The sequence below is a fragment of the Sarcophilus harrisii genome, chromosome 2 (assembly GCF_902635505.1).
Source record: "Sarcophilus harrisii chromosome 2, mSarHar1.11, whole genome shotgun sequence".
Classification (NCBI taxonomy): domain Eukaryota; kingdom Metazoa; phylum Chordata; class Mammalia; order Dasyuromorphia; family Dasyuridae; genus Sarcophilus; species Sarcophilus harrisii.
In genome coordinates, this window is record NC_045427.1 from 417,251,691 (window position 1) to 417,264,424 (window position 12,734).

A 12,734-nucleotide genomic window follows, 5' to 3' on the forward strand; every position below is an offset into this window, starting at 1 on the left:
TTTTTCAGTTTAGAGCTTTTTCCCCCATTAATATTTTATTTTTTACCCAATTACATGTAAAAACAATTTTAACATTCACTCCCCAATTTTGAGTTCCAAATTCTCTCCCTTTCTCTTCTCCCTCTTTTTTATAAGGCAAGCAATTTGACAAAGGTTATACATGTATAAACATGCAAAACAAATTTCCACGTGAGTCATACTATAAAAAACAAACAAAACTCAGACAAAAAAAATCGAAGAAAAATTATCTTTCATTTATATTTAGGCTCTACTACTTCTTTCTCTGGAAGACAGCACCTTTCATCATAAGTCCTACAGAATTATCTTAGATTACTGTATTACTGAAATAGCTAAGTTGTTCTAGCTAAGTTGTTCATAGTAGATCATTATACAATATTGCTGTACATGTACAGTGTTCTCCTGGTTCTGCTCATTTCACTTTCCATCAATTCATGTAAGTCTTTCATTGTTTTTCTGAGAGCATCCTACTCATCATTTCTTAAAGTACAATAGTTTTCCAATGAGATATTTCACATTTTCTTCTATATTTTCATTCTTTTGATTTTGTTCAATTGTTTCTTGATGTTTCATAGAGTCATTACCTTCTACTCACTCCATTCTAACTTTTAAAGATTATCTTCAGTGAGCTTTTATGCTTTTTTCCATTTGGTCAATTTTGCTTTTCAAGATATTCTCATTAGATTTTTGTGCCTCTTTCATCATTTGAACTATCCTTTTTTTAAGGTGTTATTTTCTTCATTTTTTTTGTATCTCCTTTATCAAACTGATAACTCTTTTTTCATTATTTTCTTGCATCACTCTCATTTCTCTTCCAAAATTTCCTCTGTCTCTCTTATTTGTCTCTTTTGAGCTCTTTCATGGCCTGAAACAAATTCATATTTTTTTGGAATCTTTGGATACAGGAATTTTGACTTTTCTTCTTCTGACTATGTTTTGATCTTATCATAGTAACTTTCTATGATGAGAATTTTTTCTGATGATAAAGAAGGGAAAGGGTCCCACAAGTGCAAAAATGTTTGTGGCAGACCTTTTTGTAGTGGCAAGAAACTGGAGGCTGAGTGGGATGCCCATCAGTTGGAGAATGTGTGAATAAGTTATGGCATATGAATGTTATGGAATATTATTGTTCTACAAGAAATGACCAACAGGATGATTTCAGAGAGGTCAAGAAAGACTTACATGAATTGATGCTAAGTGAAATGAGCAGAACCAGATCATCATCCATGGCAACACCAAAACTATATCAATTCTGATGGACATGGCTCTCTTCAACAATAAGGATTCAGGCCAGTTCCAATGGTCCTTTGATGAAGAGAGCTATCTGCACCCAGAGAAAGGACTATGGAAACTGAGTATGGATCACAACATAGTATTTTCACTCTTTTTGTTGTTGTTTGCTTGCATTTAGTTTTCTTTCTCATATTTTCCTTTTTGCTCTGATTTTTCTTGTGCAGCATAATTGTAGAATTATATATAGAAGAATTATACATGTTTAACCTCTATTGGATTACTTGTCATCTAGGGGAGGGGGTAAGAGGAAGGGAGGGGAAAATTGTGGAACACAAGGTTTTTCAAGAGTGAATGCTGAAAATTATCTATGCATATATATTTTTTAAATAAAAGGCTTTAATTAAATTTTTTTCTATTGTTTGCTCATTTTTTCAGCCTATTTCTTGATTTTTAACTTTGTGTGTTAAAATAGGGCTCTGTTTCCAGAGTGGAACGCTCACTTTTGAAAGCTTCAGGTTTTTTGTGCAGCTCTTTTCAAAAGTAGTTCTGGGGACATGTAAGTTTTTGGCTTTTCCAAAATGGCATGATTTAGAGAGAGGTGTGCTTACTATTCTCCTGTTCCATGCACTAATTTGTGAACCACTACAAGCACTCTTTTCCTGTGAACTAGAACTAGTTCCTAGTTTCCTAAAACTGTGACCAGGGTCCCTGCTCTACTGTGGACCACTGCAAGCTTTGCTATGCTAGTGTTTCTCCTCTCACTGATACTAAGACCCAGGATTGCAACCCAGATTTAAGTATAGACAATACAACAGAGTCTTTGCCTGTGGTGCCAGCAAAAGGACCCCTATAAACCTCTTTCTGATTCATTGTCTGATTCCCTTACCATCTGTGGGCTGAGATAAGAAAATCACCACTTCTGCCACTTATTCAATTGCCTGAAATCTGTTCCAGGTCTTCTGGGACCCAGTCTGCACTGGCAGGGTCTATGTTGGGAGTGTACTCCTCTTTCATCCTGGTGCAGCACACTTTTCCTGCCAAATTTCTAAATTGTCTTGGGCTGGAAAATTGTTTCACTCCATCTTTTTATGGATTCTGCCATTCTGAAATTTGTTAGAGTCATCATTTAAAGGTATTTATATTGTTAGGGGAGTTGCAGCCTTTACTCCACCATCTTGACTCTTTCTCTAGTTTAGATCTCAAATCTGTTTTTAAGCTCAAGTTTTATACCTGTCCTTTCCCCCTTTTCCTTCTCCAATTTAACAATCTTCCACCTTCCATTACCCAAGGGAGAAGAAAGAAAAGAAGAAGAAATAAATAAGCATTTATTAAATACCTACTGTGTGTCAAGAAATGTGCTAAGCACTTTTATAGATATTATCTCATTTGAGGGCAAAGTCCCCGTCCTCCATCATAGCACTATTACCATCCCTTCCCCATTAAGACTTACTTCTGTATCTTTGAGGTTCCCTAATAATCTATAGTATCATGAAGCAATCTTTGAGTTTCTTCATCTTCTTCTCAGGTCCCATAGGACTTTGTACAGAAGTGATGGTGCAGATTGAGAATATGATTGCACTGTTATTGTAGATTGCGAATCTCAAGTGACTATTTCTGTATATTCTAGTCAGTTTTAAGTGACATTTGAGCAAAATACTTTTATAGTTTATTAAAGGACCAGAACTTAGAGAACTGTGTTACACCAAAGTAAATACATAGTTTCTCAAGGTGGTGTCAACAGGAAATCAGATTCTATGGCTTTGCTATGTCTATCAACCATCAGAGGAGGATCAGGTGTTTGGAACCAATTTCAGGCTATTTAAATTACTAGCAGATACTGCAAACAATAAGCTAGGAGACTCTCTGACTATCCATGTTGCCTAATGGAAAACCTATGAGGATTGGGGAGGGAGAACAGATATATGTTAGCAATAAATTTTATGAAATACTGTATTTTTTCTAGAAATGGCTTTGTTGGTCCATTTTTGGGGAGATTGTAGAAATGAGCCAACTTAGGGCATAATAAGACATAGAAAGGGAGAAAAAGCCCAATACTCTAAAGATTTAGAGAACTCATCTCTTTAGAGCATTGAATCTGGTTTGCCTGAGTCCAGAGCATGAGTCCCACATTTCTTGTTCTGCTGAACGGATTTCACTTTTTTTTTTTTTAATAGCCTTTTATTTACAGGTTATATGCATGGGTAACTTTGCAGCATTAACAATTGCCAAACCTCTTGTTCCAATTTTTCACCTCTTACTCCCCACCACCTCCCCCAGATGGCAGGATGACCAGTAGATGTTAAATATATTAAAATATAAATTAGATACACAATAAGTATACATGACCAAACCGTTATTTTGCTGTACAAAAAGAATCAGACTCTGAAATATTGTACAATTAGCTTGTGAAGGAAATCAAAAATGCATGTGTGCATAAATATAGGGATTGGGAATTCAATGTAATGGTTTTTAGTCATCTCCCAGAGTTCTTTCTCTGGGCGTAGCTGGTTCAGTTCATTACTGCTCCATTGGAAATGATTTGGTTGATCTCATTGCTGAGGATGGCCAGGTCCATCAGAACTGGTCATCATATAGTATTGTTGTTGAAGTATATAATGATCTCCTGGTCCTGCTCATTTCACTCAGCATCAGTTCGTGTAAGTCTCTCCAGGCCTTTCTGAAATCATCCTGTTGGTCATTTCTTACAGAACAATAATATTCCATAATATTCATATACCACAATTTATTCAGTCATTCTCCAACTGATGGGCATCCATTCACTTTCCAGTTTCTAGCCACTACAAAAAGGGCTGCCACAAACATTCGTGCACATACAGTTCCCTTTCCCTTCTTTATAATCTCTTTGGGATATAAGCCCAGTAGTAACACTGCTGGATCAAAGGGTATGCACAGTTTGATAACTTTTTGAGCATAGTTCCAAACTACTCTCCAGAATGGTTGGATTTGTTCACAACTCCACCAACAATGCATCAATGTCCCAGTTTTCCCACATCCCCTCCAACAATCATCATTATTTTTTCCTGTCATCTTAGCCAATCTGACAGGTGTGTAGTGGTATCTTGGAGTTGTCTTAATTTGCATTTCTCTGATTACTAATGACTTGGAGCAACGGATTTCGCTTTTACATGACTTTGTACTTTGGCCTTTTACCTTCAAATGTTTAATGCTTAACTTTTTGGGGGGAACTCTGTATTTGGGGTTCATATCCAAGTTTATTTCCTCTTTTAAAAAAATAAATCTATTGGTCCTATTGATGGGAACTTAACCCAGTTTATCTTCTTCCTAAAAGCAAAATCTCTTACTCTAAAATCATCTCCCCAACTCTCCCCTAACTTTGTCACTCCAATTCTCCTGATTTTCTTTCTTCAAATCTCCCTTTTGTCCTTCAAGTGTTCTTCCAGTTCTCCCCTTTGTCCTTATCCTTATCACATCCTTTCCCATTCCTCCCAGATCTTATCCTAATCCTTCAAGTATTTCTCCAACTCCTTCTGGATCCCCTGGATCCCTTCAAAACATCCCTTATCTCCCCAAACTCTTAGTTTTCCTGGACTCCCTACAATGTATAAAAATCACCCTTTCCCAAAGTATGATACCAAAATCATATTTGGATTTTGTCCATGATCTTTAACTTTTGGCAAGAAAAATGCCTCGTGATTTTTCACTATCTTTGTGCTTTATCTTTGCTGTTTCAAACCTTGACCACATCACTATCATTGGGCAAATTTGGACTTCTATTTGAAAAACCCTATGATTTTACATGTATGTAAAAATCAGGTTCCATATGTGTTTCAGGGACCTTTGAACTGACTTTGGCCAGATTACCACCTGGAACTGAGACACATTTATGGGTTGCTTTATATACTGACAGTACCCATAGGAGGAATTTCTACCTCCCTTCCACACCCTAGGGTAGTTTTTTAGTTTTGTTTCTTACCTGAGGGTGAAAAGGTTATTTTCAGCAAACCTTTAGTTACCAATCCCTGTTATAAAGACCTAATATAGTTTGAGATCATACTTGGATCTAGTTACTTTCTGAGAGAAGAAACTCATCCTTTACCCTTTTATTTTATTTTCTTCCCACCTGTTAGAATTCTTACAAGGTGCTAAGTCAGTGGAATTGATAGAGACAATGGTTGTTTAGCAGGGTGCTTAACAATTCTCTAGATACACTTAGTACTTATTAGAGTTCACACCTTTAAGAGAGCACATATAAGCTAGGAGCCTCAACCAGGATGCACTTGGAGATTCACAAGGCAGGATTTAGTCAAGGAGATTCACAAGTCAGAGACGCAGAACGAAGGAAGACAGAGAAGTGGTGGCAGGCTTTCCTGTGAGAACACTGAAACCAAGATCCAGAAGGCCTCCAGAAAAGCTAGCCCATCCCCAATAGAAGGAGATAAAATTTTTGAAGAGACAATAAAGGATTTGGACCTTTAACTTCTGGTTGCATTCAGGGTGATTATTGAACTGAACTGAAACCAAGACTGCCTTCAGAAGCCCCCCTGGAAACTGCTCCCAGAGAACATTATATTTTAGAGAAGAACATTACACCCACCTTTCCACATTTAGTTCTTTTTGGTTGAGATAGGCCTTCCTAAGCAACAGACATATAATAAACTTTGAGGATTTTGTAAAATTTGTTTGCTTACTGAATCTGAATTAATTTGTATTTGGAGATGAATGAAATCTCTAGATCCACTTCTAGGGATTCTGGAATCCAGGCTTGGGCTCTTCGAAAAGAGTTTTTATGATTTTCTAAGGACTATGCCAAATGGATATTTCTTGAAATAGAAAATTTCTTTCAGTAAAATTTAAGTTTGGCACATCTTTTATGATTTCCCAAATAATTCAGCTGGAATTTTAAAAGCCATTAAGAACTACTCACAAATCACTGTACCCAGCAACTAGATTATACTATGATCAATTCTGATAGACATGACTCTCTTCAACAATGAGATGATCCAGACTAGTTCCAATGATCTGTGATGAAGAGAGCCATCTACACTCAGAGAGAGGACTGTGGGAACTGATTGTGGATCACAACATAGCATCTTCATTCTTTTTTTTGGTGTTGTTGTTTGCTTGCATTTTATTCCTCCTTTTTTCTGGTTTGATTTGATTTTTCTTGTGCAGAAAGATAATTGTGTAAAAATGTATGCATATATATTTAAAAAAAAAACTACTCACATGGATATGCTTTCACTTAATCCAATAAGTATTTATTAAATACCTACTATGTGTCAAGCACTGCCTGGAGATACAATTAATAAAAAGACTGTCTCAAAGAGCTTACAAATTAATGGGGGATGAGAGTGAGGAAGAGATAAAACACAAAAGGAAGCAGAAAAACAAGGGAAGGTGAGAGACCTATGGGGTATCTGACATGGGGGTATCTTGTTCTCTGGAATTGAAATCAGGAAGAGCAGGAGATGCAGAGTGGAGTGAGCCAAAAAGTTTCTGCCCACTATAAAGAAAGGCATTGGAAGGAGTTTAGTACTCCACCCCCTCCAGTCCTCCAATTAGAAGGGAGAGGAGATTGAGGGAAGTAGTGTCAGTCAAAACTTGAATTAGCAGCATAGTGAAGAGATTAGAGGTGATGAGTTTAACCTGGGAGAGGCCAAGTAGCAGATGCAGAGTGGGATCTTCGATGCAAGGCACTGAGGGAAGTAATTGAAAATACATTTCATGAGTTTCCCTAGGTCACAAAATCATGGGATTTGAGAACTGGAAGGTACCTCAATGGCCATGTAGTTTAACTCATATATAAAGGAATCCCTATTTGTATCATATCTAAGAAATCATCATCTGGACTCTGCTTAAAGACCTCCAAGGAGGGGAAACCCATCATCTTTCTAGGCAGCCCATTTCAATTTTTGGATAGCATTCATTGTCAGGACATTTTTCCTAATATCAAATTAAATTGGTCTCTTTGCAACTTCTGCCAGTTACTCCTGATTCACTGGGATCAAACCAAGTAAGTTTAATATCTATACCACATGATTAGTCCTTCAAAAACTTTTTTTTTAATTATAGCTTTTTATTTACAAGATATATGCAGAGGTAATTTTTCAGCATCGACAGTTGCAAATCCTTTTGTTCCAACTTTTTCCCTCCTTCCTCCCACCCTTTACCCCAGGTTGACCAATACATGTTAAATATGTTAAAGTATAAGTTAAATACAATATATGTATACATGTCCAAACAGTTATTTTGCTGTACAAAAAAAGTCGGACTTTGAAATAGTGTACAATTAGCCTGTAAAGGAAATCAAAAATGCAGATGGACAAAAATAGAGGGATTGGGAATTCTATGTAGTGGTTCATAGTCATCTCCCAGAGTTCTTTCCCTAGGTGTAGTTGGTTCAGTTCATTACTGCTTTATTGGAACTGATTTGGTTCATCTCATTGTTGAAGAGTAGCCCTTCAAAAACATTAAGAGAATTATCACATCTTCCCCTTAATCTTCTTCTCCAGGCTGAACATCCCATCTTCCTTTAACAAGTTTTCATATGATATAAACTTTCATCCTCCTGTTTTCCTAAAATGTGCTGCCCAAAGCTGTCTTTGATAAGGTCAGAGAACATTGGAATGATCATTTTCCCATTTCTAGAAGCTATGCTTTTTTTTTTTAATGCAGCCCAAGATGGCATTCCTTTTTTTTGTTTGCCAAGAAAATGCTCCAGAAATCAGGATATGTACAACTATATCAAATGTACTACAATTGATTTTTGGGGGGGACAGCAAGTATTTAACTGGGGAAGAATGTAATGAGATAAATAGGGTTATATCCCATCTTCTGAACTGGAATACTTCCATGGAGCTTTAGCATAGATGCTGTGGTTCCATTGAGAGTGAAATGTCTGGAAACATATCTTTCTAGATTGATAATGGTCCCCATAACTGGGAATAGTAACAAAGAAGATTGGTCTTGAATCAGTATTGTCCAATCAGTAGAATTTATTAAAAAGAGAGAACTAAGTCTTTGCTAGTCTCTGTTTTTCTCTTTTGTAAAGTTAGGAATTTCAATATTCATTCCTTGTATTTCCCAACTTGAGAAGAGAGGATTTCTTTCTTTACCTTCATAGCAGCAGTGATAGCAGTTTCTTACACACACAGAAACACACATGCCTCTTTCTCTCTTTTTTTTAACACATACACACCAATCTCTCTCTCTCTCACATCCACCCCTCTTTCTCATACACATATTTCTCAATCTTTCTCTCTTACACACACACATACTCTTTCTGTGAGTATCTATGTATTCCTGTATAAGCTTCAGACAATTTTGTAAGTCTCCAGCTGCCTTTTTTGCTTTATGTTTCTTTCCCTGATATGTTATGTATTCAAGAAATTGGGAATCCCTGAGTCACTGGCAGCAGTAGGAGCTTTTTGCAGTCACCTATTTCTTGGAAAAGATCATCACTAGAAGGATAACTATGTCCTGGTTCAACAAGCTTGAGCTACTATTCAAATAGTAGAGTGATAAGAAAATGAAATCCATTAGGTAGAGTCCAAGTGTCCCAGGAGTCAGCCTCCTTAGAGAATATAGTAGATGTATTAGACAATATAGTTCTGTGCCTGTTTCTATGAGTTTTTTGAATGCCCCTAATATTTCTATTTTTGTTTATAAAATCTTGTATTTTGTTATGTATGTATTACATGCATGTTTTAAGTATTTGTCAGTGTAAAGTTGTATGTATTTTGTGTACACATTCCCTGTGTTTCCCCCTCTGGGGCTTTGGGAAGGTACCTTAATGAGTTAAAGCATACTGAAAAATGAAAAAAGAAGTTCCCGTTTAGAGTCAACTTCTCACCAGTCAGAAGTGGAGTCCATTTGAGTCTCTTAGGGAGTCCTTTGGTACTCAGGGGTCCCTGGGTCACAGGAAACATAAAACAAATAGAAGATAACCTCGCTGGGACGCTGGGACTTGAGGGAGGAGTTACCGGCAACTGGAGACAACTGGAGGCAACTGGAGACTACAGGAAGTTGAAGATTACGTAGCTGAAACACTTTTGTAGGCAGGGGGGCATTCTAGGCCACAAGCAAAACTACCAACATCACCATCAATAACTTCCCTCCTTCCCAAAGAAAACGAAGTAACTTTGTTAGGGATTGAGGGACTAGAAGGCCTTTCCAACCATAGACACTAGGAAGGGGCTCATTTATAGAAGATAATACTTAAGAGTCAGTCTTGAAGGAACTCCAGGACTCTAAAAGATAGAAATGGGGAGGGAGTGCATCACAAGCCATACAGACAGCTAATGCAAGGCATAGAAAGAATTGAGTGGAGCGGTGCATTCAAGGAAAACCAATTAGGCTAATTTGGCTATATCACAGAATTTAAAGAGGGGATTGATGAGGCAGCACGAGACTAGGTAGTGACAAACTACTAAACAACGTTTCCATTACATCCTGGAGGTAATAGAGAGCTGTTTGAATTTGGTGGAGAATAGCAAGTAGGGGGAGGGAAAGACAGGAAAAATTGAACTTTAGGAAAATATTTTTGTGGAAGAAGGGACTTATATTGAATGGGGATGGGAATATGAATTTGGAGGCTATTGCAATAGTCCAAGCAAGAGATGATAAAGGCCAGTAGTACAGTGATGGCAAATTAAGGGAAAGGGATGGATCTGAGCCACGCTGTGGGGAGTAGTAAGGACAAAATTTGGTAAGTGATTGTGTTGAGGTCCTGAGTAACTATATGGGGTTGGCAGAAAAAAGCCTGAAGAACAGATAAGATTACTCCCTAAGGCAAGCAGGGAAGGGCACTAATGGGGAACAGTTCAACCTGGTAGTCCCACTATCTGTGGTCATGGGCAGCCTTACCTTGTAATATCCAGTCAGAAATCCAAGTTAAACTCTTGAGGTTAAATTTCTCCTATAAATGTGTCCATGGTCCACACAATCTTTGCTGAATCCCTATTTGGGTTAGCCTGCATTCTGCTTCCTGGTGTCTTTCTTCTCACCTCTCCCCCATACCTCATAATATCTAAATATATACTCTCCCAAATCTGGTATCTGTTGTTTCTGTTCATTTTGTCTGTAATCTCTTCTAAATAAACTTATCTTTTGGCAAAGAGAGTGGTCACTGTGAATTTTGCACATGACTGAACCCAACATTTGGTACCCACATCAATCTCTTCATTTGGTGCTAAACTTCAAATACATCAATTGGATATGTGGTGAGAGTGAAGACTTGAGAATGAAAACAAGATTGTAGAGCTACTAGAAAGATTTTTTCATAAATATAGGGAAGAAGGGTGGCAGTAGGAGTGAATTGTTTTGTTTTGGAGAAAGATTATAAATTTTGACCGCTAGCATTTGAGATACTTATAGGCCATATAATTTGAAATCCGCAACAGCCCGTTGAATGAAACTCTGGGAGGCTAAATCTGTAAATAGAGATTAGGAAGTCATTTGCATAGAAATGATCATTAAATTCGAGTTAACTAATGAGATCATTAAATGAGTGTAGAGAAAACTGAGAGCCTGGAACAGAATCTCGGGGTAACATCCAGTTATGATGAGCCAGCAAAGGAGGCTGAGAATGAATCGTCAGACAGGTAAGAAGGGAATCAAGGAGAGCAACGTCCTTAAATCCAGAAAGGGCAGTATCCAAAAGGAGTAGTTAATTCGTGTCTAATAATAATATAAAAACTTTTAAAAATTATTTCTTATGTGTCTAAAAATTCTTCCCTTAAATCTCACTGTCATTTGGGCCTCAGTTTGGCTAATCCAAAAAATGAAGGGAATGGAACTCAATGATCTTATTCCTTTCCGGACTAAAACATTCACCTGCCCCACAATTCATTCCTCGGCTTGCCCCTCCCTTAACCCCTCCATCCCCTAAACCTCGTTCTCGTCTTTCAAAGCCTCTCACGCTTACTTTTCCCCATGTGCATATCCGTCTTCCTTCTCCCCTCAAACCCACATCTAGCCACAGCTCCCCACTCTTGCTCTTCTCCCAAATTCTGTTTTCTTGTCAATATAAAACCTTAGCCACCTCTTCCAACCCCTCCCTCCTCCAACCTCCAGTTCTCCTTTATCACTTTAGCCACCTTTCCGCGCCTCATCCCGTGCCCCTCTTCATGCAAGCCCAGCAGGACCAGATAGGCAAGTTTCCCCCGCTGAGACAGTAGAGAGCGGCTCAAGGGCTTCCCCGAGTTCGGATCCAGAGGACCAGAGTAATGCCCCGCCCCCTGCCCCGCCCCCAGCTCTCCGACATCCTTGCCCTCACCCATCATGGCGGCCATTGCGGCTTCAGGGCTGGCGGAGGCGCTGGGCCTCCGTGACCTTTCACCTGCTGGCAGCGAGCGGAGGGGGGGGGAGCCGCGGGCGCCGCCATATTGGCTGTTGTCCTGTCTCCGGGAGCGGCTGTGGCGGCGGGAGCTGCGGCGGCGGCGGGAGCGGCGACCCAGGGCGGGCAGCATGACACGGCGGCGGAACAAGCCCGGCGGCGGCGGCGGTGGCGGCGGCGGCGGCGGCGGCGGGGCCCGCAGGACCATCGGGCCACCCCCGCCCCCGCCACAGCCCGAGCCGCCCTGCCCAGCCGCGGGCGCGGGGCTCGCGGACGGAGAGACTGCAGTGACGCCGGGCGGCTGCGAGGAGCCCGTGCGCCCCGGGCCCGAGCCGGGGCTGGAGCAGGAGCAGGAGGAGCAGGGCCCGGCCCCGGAGGTATGCTCTGGAGCGGCCGCCGCGGGCGGGCTGACGAGCGGGCGGGTCCCTCCCCTGCGGCCCCGCATCCCCTGCGGCCCCGCATCCCTGCCTGCAGCACGGACCGAGCAGGACGGGCTGGGCAGGGCAGCGCCCCCCTGCAGGTGGCCCCGCGGCGGGCTCGCCTCCCCTCCCGGGCAGGGCTGCTGGGGCCAATCGAGCCGCGGTCCTCCCATTCCCCCCTTCCCTGGCAGCTGCCCCACCGAGCCGGAGGGTGACCTTCCCTCTGCCTCGCAGCTCCCTTCACACACCTCCCTCCCCGGCCGCCGCTGCCCCGAGAGAGAGTGCGGGAGGGAGCGCGAGTCCTCAGGTGCAGGGGGGAAGGATAACGAGTCTGGCCGCCCGCCCCTCCCTGGAACATGCCCGGGGAGGTCCGGGGCAGGGCGACCTCCCCGGGCTGGGGGAGCTTTGCTAGCCAGCTGGCTTTTCGCACACCCTCACTGCCATCTGATCCTTGGATGGGGGTAGGGGGAGAAGGGAAGGAGGGAGCGGGAAGAAGTACCTCCTCTCTGCCCGAGTTCTCAGCCCCACGCCCAGGCTCAGAAGGCCAACTGGCTCTTTGCTCGTCCCCTTCCTTGGCAGCTGATCCTGGGGAGAGGGGGGAAATGAGAATCGCTTCTCTGCTGCCAGGGTCTAGGGCTGAACCACTGGTCAGGCCAGGGTCTAGGGCTCACCCTAGGGTTGAGGTGAATTAGCAAATCTTGGTCAGGGGAAGGTAGGAGAAGTTGCCCCCCAAGAAGAGGTGGAAG

The 12,734-nt window shown here is 41.3% G+C and overlaps 1 protein-coding gene across 3 annotated transcripts in view; it reads left to right on the top strand.

Moving 5' to 3' along the window:
• Positions 1 to 11,700: 11,700 nt before the first annotated feature.
• Positions 11,701 to 12,734, top strand: part of FAM193B (family with sequence similarity 193 member B) — a 40,366-nt gene continuing 39,332 nt past the window's right edge. For all 3 annotated transcript variants that reach the window (XM_031953755.1, XM_031953754.1, XM_031953756.1), the window contains exon 1: positions 11,701 to 11,946. In XM_031953755.1, the coding sequence (XP_031809615.1) occupies positions 11,701 to 11,946 (246 nt within the window). The remainder of the gene's footprint in view (positions 11,947 to 12,734) is intronic.